This window comes from Entelurus aequoreus, linkage group LG14, assembly GCF_033978785.1.
Source record: "Entelurus aequoreus isolate RoL-2023_Sb linkage group LG14, RoL_Eaeq_v1.1, whole genome shotgun sequence".
Taxonomy (NCBI): Eukaryota; Metazoa; Chordata; class Actinopteri; order Syngnathiformes; family Syngnathidae; genus Entelurus; species Entelurus aequoreus.
Window position 1 is genome coordinate 13194519 of NC_084744.1, and position 20247 is coordinate 13214765.

Consider the following 20247-nt stretch of genomic DNA (forward strand, 5'->3'; position numbering starts at 1 on the left):
ACTGTAGTCGGTTTTAAAGCCTCGTTATCACACTGAATTAATAAAATCAGAAACTGGACTTCAGTTGCTGAACTAATCTAGAGACTAACAAATACAAGAAGTCAAAAGACGACACAGTGAACACACCAGATATTCACCTTATTTTCCGGACTATAAGGCACACTTAAAATCCTTTTTTTTCCTCAAAACTCGACCGTGCGCCTTATAACCCGGTGCGCCTAATGTAAGGAATAAGTTTGGTTGAGCTTACTCACCTCGAAGCTATTTTATTTGGTACATGATGTACTGATAAGTGTGACCAGTAGATGGCTGTCAAACATAAGAGATAAGTGTAGGCTGCACTATGATGGCAATATGACTGAAGTAAACAACACCAACATTTTTTTTGTTCCATTGAAAATATAGAACATAACACACGGCGCTCAAAAGTCTATCAAACTGTTTTAGTACGACTTCGGTAAGAATGAAGCCACACCGCTTGATGTGCTTCATCATACGAGTATTATTATGGTGTGTGTATAAGGTAAGACATTGTCTGGCGTTTTGTTTCGCAATATTATGCAAAAGCAACTTTTCTTACCTTCTAGTACCTGCTGATCTGTATTTGGGATCTGCATAAATCATGAAAAACGGCACGCTTCCGCCTTTGTACTCTGTGGCGACACCGTAGTCGATAAGCGTCTTCTTTTTCTCTATCTTCTTGTAATGTGACATTCATTCTCCGCTGTTGCCATTTCTAATATAAAGTAGTGTAAAGTTCTTACTTATATCTGTCAGTAAACTGGCCATGAAAGCGCTAAAACATACCGGTATAGTGAGTTTACATTATTCACCAAAGGAACTTTAGTTATTAGAGTTCCGGTTGGGCGGTTTTTCACGAGACACATTTCCGGTATTGTTGTTTCCGGATGAGGAGATGATGCTCCGTTATTGATTTAAGTAAAGTCTGAATGTCATTAAAACAGTTAGCTCCATCTTTTGACACTTCTTCCACTCCCATCCTTAAACGCTACACCGCTACAACAAAGATGACGGAGAAAAGACGGTGCCGAAGGTGAGCCACATAAATAAGACCGCCCACAAAACGCGCATCCGGAAGCAATGTCAGAAAGCGGCTTGAAGATGATCTGTAAAACATAATCTAAGCAACATTTTGACCAAAGAACCACCATTACATGTTATGTAGACCACAACGAAGTGTTTTCAATTTAGAAAAAAATAATAATATGACTCCTTTAATGCGCCTTATATGTGGAAAATTATTTTATTTTTTTTAAAGACCATTCATCGGCAGTGCGCCTTATAATCCGGTGCACCCTATGATCCGGAAAATACGGTAATAAAAAACAAGACAAAGGAACAGTAAGTGCTGAGTTGGTGAAGTGGAACATTTTCAAAGGGATTATGTATTTCTCTTTCTTTTTTGTGTGGGATTGCCTCTAAAAAAACCTAATGTGTGTATTTATTTCATTTTAAACCTGAGAGCAGCACATGTTACAAAATGTGCTACGTTTCTTTTTTGTACTTAACTCACTATTGTCCCTTGCATTTCAGCTGTGTATGTCGAGAATGTGACACCGAGTGGGATGAATCTGGTAAAGCTGGAAATAGCTGAACATCCACTTTGAAACAAACACACACAGAACAAGATCTGTTTCTACGGCAACTGCACTTACACGTCTAGTTTTTGTTGCTCCTCTTTTTCCGCCTTCACTCAAAGACGGTTAACAGCGGGAATTCTGCCTTGTCGGGTTGCAAGAGGTCTACCAGGAAGCAGACGGTACCCGACAGGCCTTCAAACAGACTGCGGACGCTGGTCAAGGAGCACGAGCCCACTTTGAACTCCTCGGTGAAGAGAAACTCCGCAAACCTTCAGTCAGGGGGAGAGAAAAAATACATAAATATTGAGGAAAATAAAACAGCGTCACTTTATTAGGTACAACTGCGATGCATATGCTTTGTCATTAGTCAAGGTGATGTCATAATACACCAGTCCAGTGTTTCTTAATACCGTTGGGCCGCAAACAAAAAATATATATGTTTCTCAGCTGTGGTACGTATAGGCCGCAGCGGCACTCTGTTGTAATACACTTTTCCACCACTTGTGGTATTAATGACAATATCAAACAAACAGAAGAAGTCTGGAGCAAAAAAATCATAGAGAAGATCCTTAAGCGCAAAAGTTATGACTAAAGTGATGAAGCTGCATTTTCATATGCACTTAAATTTTATTGACAGTTTAAAAACATATTCATTAGGATTTTTTATTTATTTTAGCACAACAAAATTGCATGTACATTTATTTTTCGTCACTTATTCACGAGTCCCTTCTTATGCAGTATATTTAGTTAGTACTTATTTTTCCAACCAGCCTGACGTAAGCCTAAGGTTTATGTGTTAAATAATATTTGTGATTAACACATGGCTTCATATCATTTGACAAGGTTGCAAACTCTAAGTAGTCATTGAGTGCAGTTAAAATTAAGAGTACGATTATTGTTAATATTTTAGTTTCTGTTGTGGAAATGTTGGGCCCAGAGGTCAAAAAGGTTAAGAACCCCTGCACTAGTTCAAAGGCAGCCATCTTCTCCTGTTGTTTGCATGCCAGCCGATGTTTTAAGCAACATTCTTAACTGACATGCACGTGTAAAAAGAAGTTAAAAACAATGTACAACAGGATTAATCAGGACTAAAATAAAGTAAAACTACTCGCCCTTTGAAGATGCCTGACATACACAATGATGAGGAAACAGGAAGGTATTATCATAGCAATACTGTCCCCTAGCGGTGTGTAATAGGTATTTCTGGAATGAACATGTGCATACAGAGGATGCACACAACAGCGTAGAGGCGCATTGACGTAGCATCATATTCTTCATTAGTGTCAAAAATAGACATTTTGGTGTTTCAATTACTTGCGTTTATTTACCATTGTTGGGTAGTCTTAGATCATAACTCCTGTGAAGATTTACTGCAATGTGTGATAAATGTTTACGGTGCATTTTCTTAGTCTAATTTACGCATGTAATTGATATCCAAATAAAGTATTTCCTCCTGTGCTGAAGAGTCAGATACTTTTTAATGCTGCAGATGTTCTATGGTTATCACCATGAGCACTCTTCTGTTGTGTCATCACAAAAAAAGCAAATCACACTTGTTGAGTTAATCCTTTACATTAAGGGTGTGGGAAAAAATCAATTCGAATTCGAATCGCGATTCTCACGTTGTGCGATTCAGAATCGATTCTCATTTTTTAAAAATTAAATTTTTTAAATTTATTTATTTAAATTTTTATTTTTTATTTTTTATTAATCAATACACAGCAATACCATAACAATGCAATCCAATTCCAAAACCAAACCCGACCCAGCAACACTCAGAACTGCAATAAACAGAGCAATTGAGAGGAGACACAAACACGACACAGAACAAACCAAAAGTAGTGAAACAAAAATGAATATTATCAACAACAGTATCAATATTAGTTACAATTTCAACATAGTTGACATTATCATTAGACATTTATAAAAAATTTAAAAAAAGAACAATAGTGTCACAGTGGCTTACACTTGCATCGCATCTCATAAGCTTGACAACACACTGTGTCCAATATTTTCACAAAGATAAAATAAGTCATATTTTTGGTTCATTTAATAGTTAAAACAAATTTCCATTATTGCAATCAGTTGATAAAACATTGTCCTTTACAATTATAAAAGCTTTTTACAAAAATCTACTACTCTGCTTGCATGTCAGCAGACTGGGGTAGATCCTGATGAAATCCTATGTATTGAATGAATAGAGAATCGTTTTGAATCGGGAAAAAAATCGTTTTTGAATCGAGAATCGTGTTGAATTGAAAAAAAATCGATTTTGAATCGAATCGTGACCCCAAGAATTGATATTGAATCGAATCGTGGGACACCCAAAGATTCACAGCCCTACTTTACATGCTCACTGAGCTGAAGTCTTATGCAGGATGATTGTTTTGAATTTGTTTCACTTTTGAGTCAACATTTTGGTTGAATTCTGAATTATACCACTTTTGAGGTGCTTGACTTTCTAGGTTCCAGTTTATCAGGTTTTAAAATTTCATGGTAAATGGTTGTGGTTAGGGATCTACCGATATGACTTTTTCCCTTCTGTTACTGATATTGGAGCCTTGATTGTTGGCCGATACCGGTATTAAACGGATACGATATCAGCAGGAATCATAGTACATACTTCTATTCTTTTGTAGTGTTGAACGTTAAAAAAGTTTGATCAAGTGAAATTAGTCAGAGAACAATGGTAGGTATGAATCCAGCTTTTCTGACCAGTTGGTGCCTGTTTTCATGTACTTGGGATCGCCATAAGCCCTGAAAATTTGAAATCAAACTATGAAGGCATGGCGGAGATATTTATAAAACAATCCCACCTTCTTCCAAAGTTGTTCCAAACTACCTGTTCAAAATGTAAGACTTTAGTGTGACATTTTGCCTTGGTTACGTCAGCGGATAACTCAACATATGGTTGAAATCTACCTAAAGGGCTTTGCGCGAGGCCGCCATTTTTATTCAGTTGTAGTCAATATGTCCCTTATTTTTTTCTATCCGCTTGTTTTAGGGCAGACTGGCTCGTACATGCACATGCATCTTAAATCATCCACTGTTGCTATGTCAAATAAAAAGTAGCGTATAGTTCTAAATTAGTGGCCTTGTGGTTAGAGTGTCCGCCCTGAGACTGGAACGTTGAGTGTTCAAACCCCGGCCGAGTCATACCAAAGGCTATAAAAATGGGATCCATTGCCTCCCTGCTTGGCACTCAGCATCAAGGGTTGTATCGGACACTTCGGTCTCTGTAGACGGATTCTCGCTCATCCGCGCGGACTACAGAGCAGCCTCCGACAGAGCAGCCTCCGACAGAGTCCGAGGCTCTCCTGGTTTCTCTTTGTTGCCGATGTCTGGCCATGCTGCCACCCACCCCAGGAGACGATGACGTGGCGCACTGCAGAGGCCCCCGCAGTGTATGTGGGTGTTGAAATTTATGTTTTTGTTTTGTTATTTCTCAATGGGGACAGCGTGGCGAAGTTGGTAGAGTGGCTGTGTCAGCAATTGGAGGGTTGCTGGTGTGCCGTGGGAGATTATCTAATTTCACGTATTTGGGTTAAAAATATTTTCTGCAAACCAGTAATTATAGTCTGCAAATGATGTGTTGTTGTTGTTGAAGGTCGGTGCCGTCTAGAGCTCGGCAGAGTAACCGTGTAATACTCTCCCATATCAGCAGGTGGCAGCCGGTAGCTAATTGCTTTGTAGATGTCGGAAACAGCGGGAGGCAGGGTGCAGGTAAAAAGGTGTCTAATGCTTAAACCAAAAATAAACAAAAGGTGAGTGCCCCTAAGAAAAAGCATTGAAGCTTAGGGAAGGCTATGCAGAACGAAACTAAAACTGAACTGGCTACAAAGTAAACAAAAACAGTATGCTGGACGACAGCAAAGACTTACTGTGGAGCAAAGACGGCGTCCACAATGTACATCCAAACATGACATGACAATCAACAATGTCCCCACAAAGAAGGATAAAAACAACTGAAATATTCTTGATTGCTAAAACAAAGTAGATGCGGGAAATATCGTTCAAAGGAAGACATGAAACTGCTACAGGTAAATACCAAAAAAAGAGAAAAAGCCACCAAAATAGGAGCGCAAGATAAGAACTAAAACACTACACACAGGAAAACAGCAAAAAACTCAAAATAAGTCACGGCATGATGTGAAAGGTGATGACAGTACACCTACTTTGAGACAAGAGCTATAGTGATGCATGGTTGGTTATGGTTTAAATTCATATCCAACAATTGCGACAACGACTTTTTACTGTCAACTGAGTTTCGTTTTTTAATGATTTCAGCTGGGGGTGTGCCTCCGGATTTTTTCAACGCAAAAAATGTGCCTTTTTTTCAAAAAAGGTTGAAAAACTCTGGTCTATCCCATCCTAAAAAATCTACACCAAATTTTGATCAAAGAACCACGATTACATCAGTGATTATCTTATCTCATCTACCAACCTATTTTGGCTGTCTTTTTGACACGTCCGTACCACGTATTGTACCACGGAATTTTGAAGGTTTTTTAGTAGGCAATTAACTAACATTATTATCATTGAAAATGCAAATAACTCAGAAAACATTTCCCATCTGGAAACTGTATCCTGAAGCCACGCCCCCTCGGGTAATCTACTTCCAGTGTTGTCACAAGGAAAATATACCTTCTCGCTGGCTACGAATACATACTGGAAATACAACTATTTTGGAACTAACAGTGTTTGGATTGTAATCATCCAAATATGACTAGCATCAAAGTGGCTCAGATAGCGAACAGAGGCGACAAGAAGTAAGCCAGCTAGATGGTTAGCTACCTAGCAAGCTTGTTTCGGTGCTCCTGATCATCTCCTCGTCTTCAAATTGTTTGAATCATATTTTTATTGAGATTTCATTTAAGAAATGCAGAAGTTATTTTTTCACGCAAAAATGAATCTTTTAAAAACGAAGGTTTACGCATTGCCGCGGTAATTTTACATGACTCTAGACAACAAGAAAATGTAGAAAAACAATCATATTATGACCCCTTTAAATACTTACTTGTATTATTTTCTAGTTGTGGAATATTAGAAAAAGTTTAATCATGAGGACAATGTTATGCATAAGAAACACTAACCTTATGACAAAAATATGCTTTTGAAGTGGAGAGTTAATTTGTGTTTTGGTGACAACTAGCAGTCACAATAATTCACTAAATTAAGACTGTGACGCAAAAAGTGGAATGATGTGGACACATTTGTTACTGAATATTTTGAAATATGAATCTGCCTCGGAGACTTTCTATGTGTAAGTAATATACAAGTATAATTATTGGATAATTGTTTATATTGTTTAGACTGCAATATATAGTCAATTAGGACACTAGCTTGTGTGCTATTGTGTGCTTAGCTGTTCTGTAGCTGCTAGCTCCTAGTAGCCTATAGCCTATCTTGTTTACCTTTTGTAAATGACTTTACACGATACAATGAAAGATCAAAGTGGTGTGATTTTTGGGGGACATTTAGATGTTAACTGGCTGTCCAGCTCTAAACAAGTAAAGGTGCTGCAGGACTGCTTGTATTGGAACTTATATCGGAGATTTTAGATGCAAGCCGATATCATGCGATACTGTACTTGACTTCACTGCAAAAAGTCAGTGTTCAAAAAAAGGAAAAAAATAGAAAAAAATTAGGGGTATTTTATTTGAACCAAGCAAAATTATCTGCCAATAGAACAAGAAAATTTGGCTTGTCAAGACTTTCCAACACAAGTAAAATTAGCTAACCTCAATGAACCCCAAAATACCTTAAAATAAGTATATTCTCACTAATAACAAGTGCACTTTACTTGGTAGAAAAAAAAAGAGACCCTTTTTGCTCAATATGTTGAAAAATATTCTTAAATTAAGTACCGGTAAATGCTAGTGCCATTATCTTGACACAATGATATGCGCTCGGCATCATGATTTTTTTTTCATGCTTGAAGTACGAAATTATTACTTTAAAAAAGTAGTTTTATACTTGTGAGTGTTGTGGACACAGCTTTGCAACAGTTGATATTCTAGTTTCAAGCATGTTTTACTCAATATAGGTCATCAAATCTCAGCAACAAGCTGTAATATCTTACTGAGATCATTTAGGACCAAAACCCTTAAAACAAGTAAAACACTCTAACATAAAATCTGCTTAGTGAGAAGAATGATCTTATCAGACAGAAAATAAGCAAATATCACCCTTATTTGAGATATTTAATCTTACTTAGATTTCAGTTTTTGCAGTGTGCTGATCTCATTAGAGTGTGCAGCAGCATTGATTGCAAAGTAGTTTTTAACATCAGCTAAGGAGGCTAAAATCATAGACAAGCTGCGAGTACATCTTGTTCGACCAAGCAAAGCGCTTTGTTCAATTCCATGAAAAGTGGTGCATGTGTGGAGTAAGAATCGGTTCAATTTTGGTGAGGATGAGATAAAAAGATACACATAAAACAGCTTATTTTTTTGATTACCGTACACTTGCATTGGGGCCGAGTGTGGTAGTTACCAACCACGTCCAACAGATGGAGCTCCTACTGCAGCATTGGAGTGTAACATTGTATTTTATGGTATTAACTATATTTATTTTATAATATAGAGCAATGGTTCTCAAACTTGTTTTCACCCGGTACCACCATAGTAACCCACATTTAAATGCAGTAGCGTAGTAGGCCTAGGTACTCATTAAAAACAAGACAGAGGTTTTATTCAACAAGTATATTTACTATTTTTGGCCACTGTAACATAACACCCAGTTTGAACCATAACACTGTTTTCTAAATATTTAAGTGATTCTTTGGTGTACCACTAGTGGTTCATATACCACAGTTTGAAAATCACTGGTATAGAGGCCCAAAGAGGGTAGTTAGTTACTGGATTAGTTAATGAATTATACTTGTATAGCGCTTTTCTACCTTCAAGATACCGGTACTCAAAGCGCTTTGACACTATATCCACATTCACACACACATTCACACACACATTCACACACACATTCACACACTGATTGCGGAGCTGCCATGCAACGCCCTATCTACGACCCATCAGGAGCAAGGGTGAAAAGTCTTGCTCAAAGACACAACGGACTTGACTAAGATGGCAGAAACTGGGGATCGAAACCGGAACCCTCAAGTTGCTGGCATGGCCGCTCTACCACCCGAGCCCCGCCGTCCCCCAGTGCCCGTGCCTTTTTTGAATGACTTTTTTTTTCATTTTTCATTTTTTGTTGTTGTTGTCATAAAGAAATACAATCATGTGTGCTTACGGACTGTAACCCTGCAGACTGTATTGATTTATATTGATATATAATGTGTATATTGTGATTTTTATGTTGATTTATTTTTAAAAAAAAAAAAAAAAAAAAATTGTATTTTTATTGATTTATTTTTTTTTAATTTCTTGTGCAGCCGCGGCCCGGTACCAATCGGTCCACGGACTGGTACCGGGCCGCGGCCCCGTGGTTGGGGACCACTGCTCTATAGGACAGGAATTCTACTAATTTTAGGAACAAGCGGCAAAATACACTAGTCAAAGATCCTCTATAAACGACGGGAGTGTTCTGTTGTGTTTATGATTCTGTTTTGATGGACCTACTGCAAAAAAGACACTTAGTCAAAGATTCTCTTCATGACAGGAACGCTGCTATTTTTAGCAACAGGCGGCAAAATACACTAGTCAAAGATCCTCTATAAACGACGGGAGTGTTCGGTTGTGTTTATGATTCTGTTTTGATGGACCTACTGCAAAAAAACACTAGTCCAAGATCCTCTAATTGACATGAGTGCGATACTGTAAGTAGGAATCTACTGCATTAATCAAAGATCCGCTATATTTGAGAGGTGTGTCCGTCCCTTTTTGAATGACTTACAGCAAAAACACTGGTCAAAGATCCTCTATTTGACAAGTGTTTTTGTGCATTGACTTCAAAAATGCTAATCAAAAATCATCTATAAATAACAGGAGTGTTCCGTTGTTTTGATGGACCTACTGCAAAAAAACACCAGTCAAAGATCCTCTAATTGACAGGAGTAATAGTAGTAATAAGGGGTTAAACTTTAATATGTGTTTTGTACCAATATTTTTCCCCATATATACACCACTTAAATTATGAAATAATGAGTATGATATGCTGTACAATTAGGATGACTATGATTTTCTATATGTGTATGCATTAGAGATGGGAGTGTTTTTTTTTTGTAGTTCTTCCATTATTTATGTTTTCTGTACTTTTTTTAATATATACAACATTCACTGTAACTATAGTTTTTTTTTTTAAAAGACACAATTTTGTATAATTTTGTGAAACCATTGCAATAGAGTATTACCAACAATTTTTTCGGTCTTAGCCCTATTTTGGTCAAATGTTCTTTATTGTGCGTACATTTTTCAATAGTGTTATTAGATGTGAATTAATATATTAACTATACTTGTGACTTTTTTTTTTTTTTACAATATATAATTTTCAATATACAGCATGTATAAAACATTTGTTAAAACGTGAGTTTTTTTCCAAGAAAAAAATCAGTATGCATGTATTTGGGGTTTGTTTAAATACTTTTCAAACAAATGGCAAATGTTTTCTCTTTTTTCAAAGTATCTAATTATATTTCTTAACTGATTATAAAGTACTACATAGTTTGTTTTTTTAATTATAGTTTAAGGCACAGCGTGAACTAGAGCACAGGCCAATATTTAGGGCAATATTGTATATTTACAGCACATTATATACAACAACTAAAATATGTTGCACTGTAATACTGTCTTGCTTGTTTAATACTGTCTTGTCTTATTTAAATGACCACAAAAGTTAAGTTGTGATGGCTCCTAAAATCCTATACAAGACACAATGCTATGAGTTGATTGGTCCCTTTTTTACTGTACAGTAAACAAGATAAAAAGTACAGTAATAACAAACAAACAAAAGGAGTACCTGGAGCGCCGTGACACCAGTGGACCAGTTCATTCTCCCTCTCGATGACTGCGCCAAGCTCGGCGGGCCAGTTCCAGTTCTGCTCCTGGTTCATGAGGAAGTCGACACTCTGCCACACCAGGTCCTTGTCGGCCCCGCTCAGCATGTCCTGGTAGCTCGGCAGCATCTGTAGCACCGACGATAGGCCGTGGGCTGCCCCTATAGCGGAAAGTGGGGGGCGGGGCCAGAGAGGACATGCAGCCAAACCAAAGCAATGCATGCAAGAAAGCCCCATGCTGAACACACACAGATACACACACAACCTGAAGCATACAATCATGGTGACAAAATGCTTGCAGTCACTTGACCAGCCCAGTAAGAAAAAAACTGTGGAAATACAGAAGTACAAGGAAAGAGTTCTGCACTACCATCATAACGTTTGTGTAGTAGGCAAAACAATTAGGACTTGACGGTGTTCAACTACAAAAAAAGTGCAATTTGTTCATCAATGGTCATGTTTTCATTGGCTTAGTTTTGTTTGTGTGTATTGTGATGTGCAGAATCATCAAGTGTAGATAATTGTGGGAGTTCCTTGATTAATGCTGGGGACACATGCAGGGAAAACAGAGCTGAGAATTGAACTAAAAGGAGACAAGACATGCAGCACAATTATAAAATCAGCAATGTTTTTTTTCGTCCATGTTTCCTGGGTTGAAACGTGTCTCACTTTACTGTTAAGCTCATGCAAAAATGGTCAGGACGAATAAACTCAGTGTTAAGAGTTACTGACGGCTCCTTTTTTTTATACACATGCCACCGGTGCTAACATTTAGAGTCTAAATGTTAGCATCTGGGCTATTATTTTGACTCGGGGGCCACATTTAGAGAGAAAAAATTGTCTGGGGGCCGGTATATCTATTTTTAGGAACACTAATACAAAACCTCACAATAATGTCTGATTGAATGCTAAAACCGTTATGACAGACCGCCTTAAAAAAACGTAATGGAATTTTACATTTTTATATGAACGATAAAACACTGAATATTGACAAAATATGAATGTCAAACCCCCTTTCGATCGACATATTTTACAATCAAGTGAAACGCAACAAAAATGCAACAAACAGTGAAATATGAACGCGAAGGGTACAAAATAAACCCACCTACAATCTGATATATCTGATATTTGCTGAATTTCCCCCAGGGATCAATAAAGTACTTTCTATTCTATTCTATATATCGCTAAGCTTTAGAACTTTGTTGTGAAAATCTCCTTCCGCGTCTGTGGAAACGCTTCCCGCCCACACTGCTTGGTGCCTCGTCTGAGCTGCCGTAATATAGATTACCATAGTAACTAATTAGATGTCCATAGTAACTAATTAGATTACCATAGTACGGTCATTAGAAAACATGACTGCACATCATAATGGCAGCTACACTTTCCATCTTAAAGATCTGAAAAAATTATTTGGGAATGTCTGGCGGGCCAGATTGAAAAGCTCAACGGGCCGCATGTGGCCCCCGGGCCTTAATTTGCCCAGGTCTGATTTAGACAGTCCAAAAGCTTTACTGGGAACACGCCGTTTGGTGTGTCTGTCTGTCCCTTTAATGCCAATGAGCTGTGTTTGTCCACACCTGTCTACCGTACATTTTTTTCAACTCTGCCCTTGTCTAATTCAATAGAGGCCGTATATCACGTACAACAACGTAACATGAAGGAGTGGGACAGGAGGACACAAACTTTAGCAACACTAGCATAGCTACAGTATGTGTTAACATTACAGTCACCTTTGAACAGCAACGTCATGCATATGTGAAGTGGTGGTCATACACATAGGGTGGGCTAAGTGTGGGTCAGAGGCATGTCCATGATCAAAGAGGTTTTCCTTCATGAAAACCCCCGGAAATTCAAAAGCACGCTTTAGGAGGCCTTCACTCTTGAGTGGAGCAAGCAAGTGAGGTAGATGATACATTTTTCTCATATTGGTGCTTATAAACAGGATATACGGACACATATTACTAGTACAACATCATTAAAAAGGTTACTTTTTAATAATAAGGGATCAGAGGTGGGTAGTAGTAACGTTTAAAACTAGGAAAAATTATGTTTATATGACGTGCTGTCATTTGTGTCAGTAAAAATTTTTTACATTTCAGCCCAAAAGAATTCCACTTACAACTAAAGAAAACATGTTGCGGTAAGTTGTAGAAGTTTTTTTTGTAGCTGCACATATGCTAACATTAGCCCTATGTGCAGCCCTTTGAGACACTTGTGATTTAGGGCTGTATAAGTAAACATTGATTGATTGATTGATAATAACATTAGTCAAACAGAAGAAGTCTGGAGCTAGAGTCATAAAGAAGGTTCTTAAGCGCAGAAAATATGATTAAAGTGGTGAAGCTGTATTTTCATTTGCACCTTAATTTTACAGTTTATGTAAGAAATATCGATATTATCATGATTTACTATTAATTTAGTTATAATTTACTGTTAAACTATAAGTAGGTTAGATATATTTATTGAATATGATTCAAAATCAAGAGTAAGTTACTAACTCAGTGTTAATATTTGAAAGGGACCTGTATTGATTGGAATTATTCTGAAATATTGACCATTTTATTTATTTTGTGTTTTTTGTGTTTTCATTGTCCATAAAATGGTGTCATATCCCCATGATTTGACAATGACATAACTTTTTTTTTTTAATTTATTAGTCGTACAAGAGCATTTTACCAATACACATTAAGAATAAAATGCACATATGTTTGTAAACAATGCAAAGATGCTTTTCAATCAAATGTGTTAGTTTATTGAACAAACTTGACAATGGGACAAAACAATGTACATCTTTATGGATTTTTAAAAAATGTATACCCGCCCTCAGGACACGTGCAACCATAAAAACAATCTTTAGATTTTGCAGTAAAAAACTGTCAATTTTACAATAAAATATATGGTGATTATACACAATATTACTGTAAATGGAAAAACGGTGCTATAGATTTTTACGATAAAATTCTGGCAAATGAGCTGCCGGTTTTTTACTGTACAATCTATTGTCATTTTTGCAGTGTACAATTTGATTGAAACTTGCATTGAAATCAACAGTCAAGATGTTTTTTTTTTTTATTATGATCATTTTTATGTTCACTAACAGAAAATTTTAAATGTATGATAGTATTATATTTATTACATTATTAGATAATATCAAAGTTAAAAATATATGCAATTGCATGAAAAATGTGTATTTTTTTATTCTGTCACAATGGAGAGACAGAATGCATTTTGTAAGAAAAGACAAAAGTACTTTATTGACACATATAATTTTAAGGTTTTCTTGGGCCACATTATAAATATTGAGCCTTTAGTTTGACACCTGTGGGTTGGGATAAAAAGCCTTTACGGTCCGAATAAATTCTGTAATTAATCAAAGTGTGTACATGATTAATGCAATATTTGTTTTGTGATTAATCACGAGTTACTCAAGTAAAAGTATAACGTATGTTGCATTGTAACTACTCCTTGTAAGGGACAAGCGGTAGTAAATGGATGGATGGGTAGGTGTAGCACATTACTATCTACCTCTTGCCCTTCGTTCTTTACAGTTAAAGTGGATACATTTTAAAACAGCTGACATCATGACAGATGCATACACAATAGTACTGCTCTTACCGAGGTACTCCGTCCCATAGAAGGCGTACATGAGGGGGAACGGCTTTCTCTTCCTCTTCGCTTATTGCTTTCCGGACTCGATGATGGCCGTGCAAATGGATTTGATTCGATCCCTGCTGAGAATCTGCAGAATAAACAGACAAAAATGCAGGATATGAATGCACCTGTTGATAAACTGTATATTCAAAAGTATTTGGCCACCCATCCAAATGATCAGAATCAGGTGTCCTAATCACTTGGCCCGGCCACATGTGTATAAAATCAAGCACTTAGGCATGGAGACTGTTTCTACAAACATTTGTGAAAGAATGGGCCGTGCTCAGTGATTTTCAGCGTGGAACTGTCATTGGATGCCACCTGTGCAACAAATCCAGTCGTGGAATTTCCTCGCTCCTAAATATTCCAAAGTCAACTGTCGGCTTTATAATAAGAAAATGGAAGAGTTTGGGAACAACAGCAACTCAGCCACCAAGTGGTAGGCCTATGTAAACTGAGCTCCAAACTGCGTGTGACCTTCCAATTAGCCCACGTACAGTACTTAGAGAGCTTCAATGAATAGGTTTCCATGGCCGAGCAGCTGCATCTAAGGCACACATCACCAAGTCCAATGCAAAGCGTGGGATGCAGTGGTGTAAAGCACGTCGCCACTGGACTCTACAGCAGTGGAGACGCATTCTCTTGAGTGATGAATCACGCTTTTCCATCTGGCAATCTGATGGACGAGTCTGGGTTTGGAGGTTTGCCAGGAGAACGGTACATTTCAGACTGCATTGTGCCGAGTGTGAAATTTGGTGGAGGAGGAATTATGGTGTGGGGTTGTTTTTCAGGAGTTGGGTTTGGCCCCTTAGTTCCAGTGAAAGGAACTTTGAATGCTCCAGGATACCAAAACATTTTGGACAATTCCATGTTCCCAACCTTGTGGGAACAGTTTGGAGCGGGCCCCTTCCTCTTCCAACATGACTGTGCACCAGTGCACAAAGCAAGGTCCATAAAGACATGGATGACAGAGTCTGGTGTGGATGAACTTGACTGGCCTGCACAGAGTCCTGACCTGAACCCGATAGAACACCTTTGGGAGGAATTAGAACGGAGACTGAGAGCCAGGCCTTCTCGACCAACACCAGTGCACTTTTGGAAGAATGGTGGAAAATTCCTATAAACACACTCCGCAACCTTGTGGACAGCCTTCCCAGAAGAGTTGAAGCTGTAGCTGCAAAAGGTGGACCGACATCATATTAAACCAGGGGTGGGCAATTAATTTTTACCGGGGGCCGCATGAGCAACCCGAGCACTGCTTGAGGGCCACATCCACAATATTTCAATTAAATTTTGCTCAATATTATTTTTGATATATACCGTAAGATAAATAATAATAATAATAATTAATAATAATAGTAATACTTCAACATAGTGTGTGTAACAGCATTCCATGACTAATATAAATAAATTAACATTAATAATAAATGACAGTAAAATAAGCACACATATGACTGAGGAGTCATAGTGTAACTTTGTGTGGTGTTTGAGTTGTCCGACTTTTTGTGTGGCCATAAACGCACCAGTGGTTTAGTGCTATGCGTGTTGGTGACAGATGACAAGTTGCTTTTGGCCTGGTTTGTACGGCAGAAAATGACTAGTTTTTCGAGATAGAAGTGTTTTACTTATGTTTTTGGTGTGGTTATGTCCGAATATAAACAGTTTTGCTCAATAAAGTGATGGATATAATTCCTGTCCTCGAAGCATCTCGATAGACGTTACAATAATTGAACGGTGTTCAATTGAACGGTGTTGACGAACACCGTTAGGGCCGCTTGTTGTCACTGTCACTCAAAGTTGCATTGCAAAATTACATAGAATAAATATGTTTATTTTGTTTAGAATTCAGATGGGATTTGATTTGGTGCGCGGCATATATTTGCTGCGCGCAGCGGACGCTTGAGCAGTGCGCAATTGCGCAGGCGCGCACCTTAGAGGGAACGTTGCTTGGCAGTCCATGTCTTGTTGGAAACACGCCATTCCTCATCAACTTTTCTCTTTTTAGCGTCTCGGGTGTAAAGCGTGCATCACTTGTCGCTGCATGTGCACCTTCACTCGCAGGTTACACGCGGACACACGCCCATAAATAATACTTTTCAAAATAAAAGCAGCACAGTTGTATTGCGCGCACGACATAGATGTTTTTTCAACTTTATTTTGTAATTTGCGATCGCAGCTGTTCACATTCGCTCACAATCACGCACACGTCCACACGGAAGTAATACAAATAACGATTTTCAAAACAAAAGCAGCACCGTTGTATTGCACACTCGACATAGATACTTTTTAAAATTTATTTTGTAATTTATAATTGGCCTCACGCGGGCCGGATAGGGACGCACAAAGGGCCGGATGTGGCCCGCGGGCCGCAGAATGCCCAGGTCTGTATTAAACCCTATGTGTTAGGAATGAGATGGCACTTCAAGTTCATATGTGAGTCAAGACAGGTGGCCAAATACTTTTGGCAATATAGTGTATGTTTATATAGTCCAAAAAAAAAAAATCAATAGGACACATTAGCACAGGGGTGTCAAAGTCAAATGGACGGAGGGCCAAATAAAAAATTTAGCTACAAGCCGAGGGCCGGACTGTTCGAATGTTCATTGAAAAATTTTTAAATGACGCATATAGTCTAGTGAACCTAATTGAACCTACTGAAAACCTAACAAATATATTCCAATATGATCAGATAAATAAAGCAATATTTTCTTATGGCTCTGTCAGTAATCTTTAATTTTCAACAGACACAAAAGACAAATTTCCTTTATATAAAAATCCCCATAACATGAACATTAAATGAAAGAAACCGGTATTCAAGGCACCATCAGTAGCCTATATTTTCTATTTTAGCAAAAGTGGGCTAAATTTACTTCAAAGAAAAAAACAATAATAGCAATTTTCTATCATCCACTCAACTGAAATATTTTTAAAATATAATTAAATTGAAATACAATAAAATAAAGTGCAAAAATCTATAAATCAAAAACAACACTTTGTTTAAGGAGAAGTAACATGCAGTGAAAACAAATATTAAACTTTAACTTTTAAACTTGAATTGAGTAAAAACTCTAAATATGTGATTGCACAGTAATGTTCACATTAAACCCCCCTCCTCCCTCCGTGGGAGGGAGGCGAGTTGGGTGCCCGAAACCCCCCGCTGGTTTCGGCCCGCCCCTTGGCGCGCGTGGCACGGCGGGCTCCGCGACCCGACGGCTGGCCCTCGTGGCTTGACGGCGGGCGCGTCCCGACGGGCCGCGCGTAGGGGTCAAACGCAGAAGTCTCAGGGCCTCGTGGTGAGGGGGTGGCCTGCGGGTTTCGGCCCGCTTGACCCCCCCGCTCCGCTTGGCGCGCGCGGCACATGACGGGTTCCGCCACCGACGCTCGGGCTGCAGCCCGACGGTGGTGCGGGCCCGGCGGTGACGCGCGGTTTGGGGAAACAAAGCAGAAGTCTCAGGGCCTCGGGGCCGGGTTTCGGCCCGCCCCCTTGGCGCGCGTGGCACGGCGGGCTCCGCGACTGACGGCCGGGCTGCAGCCCTTCGGCCGGCAGGCGCGTCCCGGCGGGCCGCTCGCCCCCTTTCGGAACCTTGGACCGGCATCCGCTTGGTGCGTGTAAAAGATCTGCGGTCTAAAAAAAAAAAAAAAAAAAAAAAAAAAAAAAGATCTGCGGTCTGCGGGCCGGTTCTAATAATAAATCAAGATCATCCCAAGGGCCGTAAAAAACCTTCTCGCGGGCCGGATATGGCCCGCGGGCCTTGACTCTGACATATGTGCATTAGCAGATACTGCCTCTAAAAAAAATCATAACTGATAAATATGAGGTTAAATAACCTAATGAAATAAGTAACCTACATTTGGACTAGTCAAAATGAGTTTATACCTCAATGGCCAGCTTTTGCCTGAGGACCAAGGCGGCACACAAGTAGCCTGCCCGGCCCACAAACAGCTCATCAGAGCCACACTCCAGGAAACAAATGGGCGCGCACACCTCCCACAGACTGCGGAATTTCGTCAGCGGCTTGACGAAGTCAGCCAAGCCGAGGGACTTGTATATCATCGCGGCCACGGCGTAGATGCCCGCACCGCCGAGCAGGAAGGCGGCACGCATGTTCTTGTCCACGCAGCGCACAGACACGTCGATGATGTGCTTGGCCGTCTTGAGGTACGTGTCCCTCCGCTCGGAGAAGAGGGGAGATTCGCTGACGTGATACAGCATGTACGCCACCCCGGCGGGACCGACGTACAGCCCGCCGTCGTAGTCGCCACGTCATCGGGCACCTTTTTGAGGATCGTGTCCACCGTAGAGGGCGCCCTTGTAGTCCGTGAAGCGGTTAGCGAAACAACGGCTGTTCTCCATGCCCGGTGGAAGAGTGGCGATAATGACGATATGCTATACGAGGACAGGTGGATGGTGGATCGATCCAATCGTCAATGAGGATATTACTAATAGATAATTGGGTCGATACTATAGCTTGATGATCGATATTTTTACCCATCCTCTTTGAATATTTTAACAATTGCATTGGATTTTGTTGTGTTGTTCATAGTGTTACATTGTTGATATTATTTTTGTTTGAATCCGAATTAACAAATGAAGGGCACAATCACAAAATCATTACAAGAATTGTAAAAAAATGACAAAAAAGTGGATCAGGGTGAATCAATCCAAAAGTCCATACCATCAACACTAAGGGTGTTAACAACATATTATTCAGGGGTGTCAAACGTACGGCCGGATTAGGCCCGCAACCACGTTTTATCCGGCCCGCGGGATGATTTTGCCAAGTATAAAAATTAACCTGAAATTTTTGAATGAACGAAACAGCTGTTCTAAATCTGTCCACTGGATGTCGCAATAGCAATTCTTTGTATCTTTGTACATAATGCTACATATGTACAAAATAAACCGCATGATGTTACACAATTCTTTGTATCTTTGCACATAATGCTACATATGTACAAAATAAACCGCGTGATGTTAGTACATCAGACGAAGAAAATGAGCAAACTACATAACAACATCCTGTAATTTGATTTAGATATAATTTTTTTATCTTAATGGATTGAAAATGAACACCAATGAGTTGACTGATAAACATCACATAATTTATTCAAAACGACAAATTATTAACCGCAACATGTAAGTGTAAGAAAAAAATAACATGATCTGTACATTTTCAGAATGTGCTTGTTCTATTTTTAAACAAAGAAAACAATCTAAAGTTGTCTTTATTTTGAAGTTATCGTGCCGTGATTTGGGAGTAGATTTTTCTCCATGTGGCGCCCGATCTAAAATGAGTTTGACACCCCTGATATAATTGGATCGATTCTATAGCATCATGATCAATATTGTTTACCCCGCTTCTTTTAATATTTTTATAAATATTTGCATTTTTTGTTGTTCAATAATATCTTTGTTTGAATCCCGATCAACTAATTAAAGGCAAAATCACAAAATAATTCCAAGAATTTCAATCGACGTCAAAGTGTGGAGGGTGGATCGATACAAATACCAAATATCGACACTTAGGGTAGTATCAATATAGAATTGGATCAATACTCGCTACAACTGCATAACTACAGGGGCGCCATTATTACTCCCTGGTGGGAGAATACTATACCAGTCGTTACACATGCTCCGATCTTCCTGAAATTTTTGATGGTGGGTCGGGGTGTGGGTGGGACATACTACTGAGGCACCATTATTGCCCTCTTGTAGTGGAAAATTATGACAGTCAAAACTTCTGTCCACATGCTCCAATCTTCCTGAAATTTTTGATAGTGGGCCTTTTTCTCTCTGGCACTCATCGAGGGCGGACGCTCCCCTTTCCTCTCCTGCTTGCTTCTTTGTCTTGTCTTAACTTTCTTGTTGCCTCTTTTTGCACTGCTCTCCAAATCTAAACATTGAAACTATTTAACTGGCCTCAACGGAATTGACAAGATCTTGGGTTTAGGGGAACCTGTTTGTCGTGACAGAGCGGTTGTTGCTGGACACACGACGGACTCTTGGGAGAAGAAGGAATGCTGCGTGCCTGGCGACCCTTG

The 20247-nt window shown here is 39.1% G+C and overlaps 1 protein-coding gene across 1 annotated transcript; it reads right to left on the minus strand.

Moving 5' to 3' along the window:
• Nucleotides 1-18559, minus strand: LOC133664410 (lanC-like protein 3). The gene is given in 4 exon segments (XM_062069016.1): nt 1-1870; nt 10518-10715; nt 14170-14293; nt 18083-18559. Coding segments are annotated over 4 exon segments (852 nt in total). The 3' UTR covers nt 1-1817.
• Nucleotides 18560-20247: the final 1688 nt, after the last annotated feature.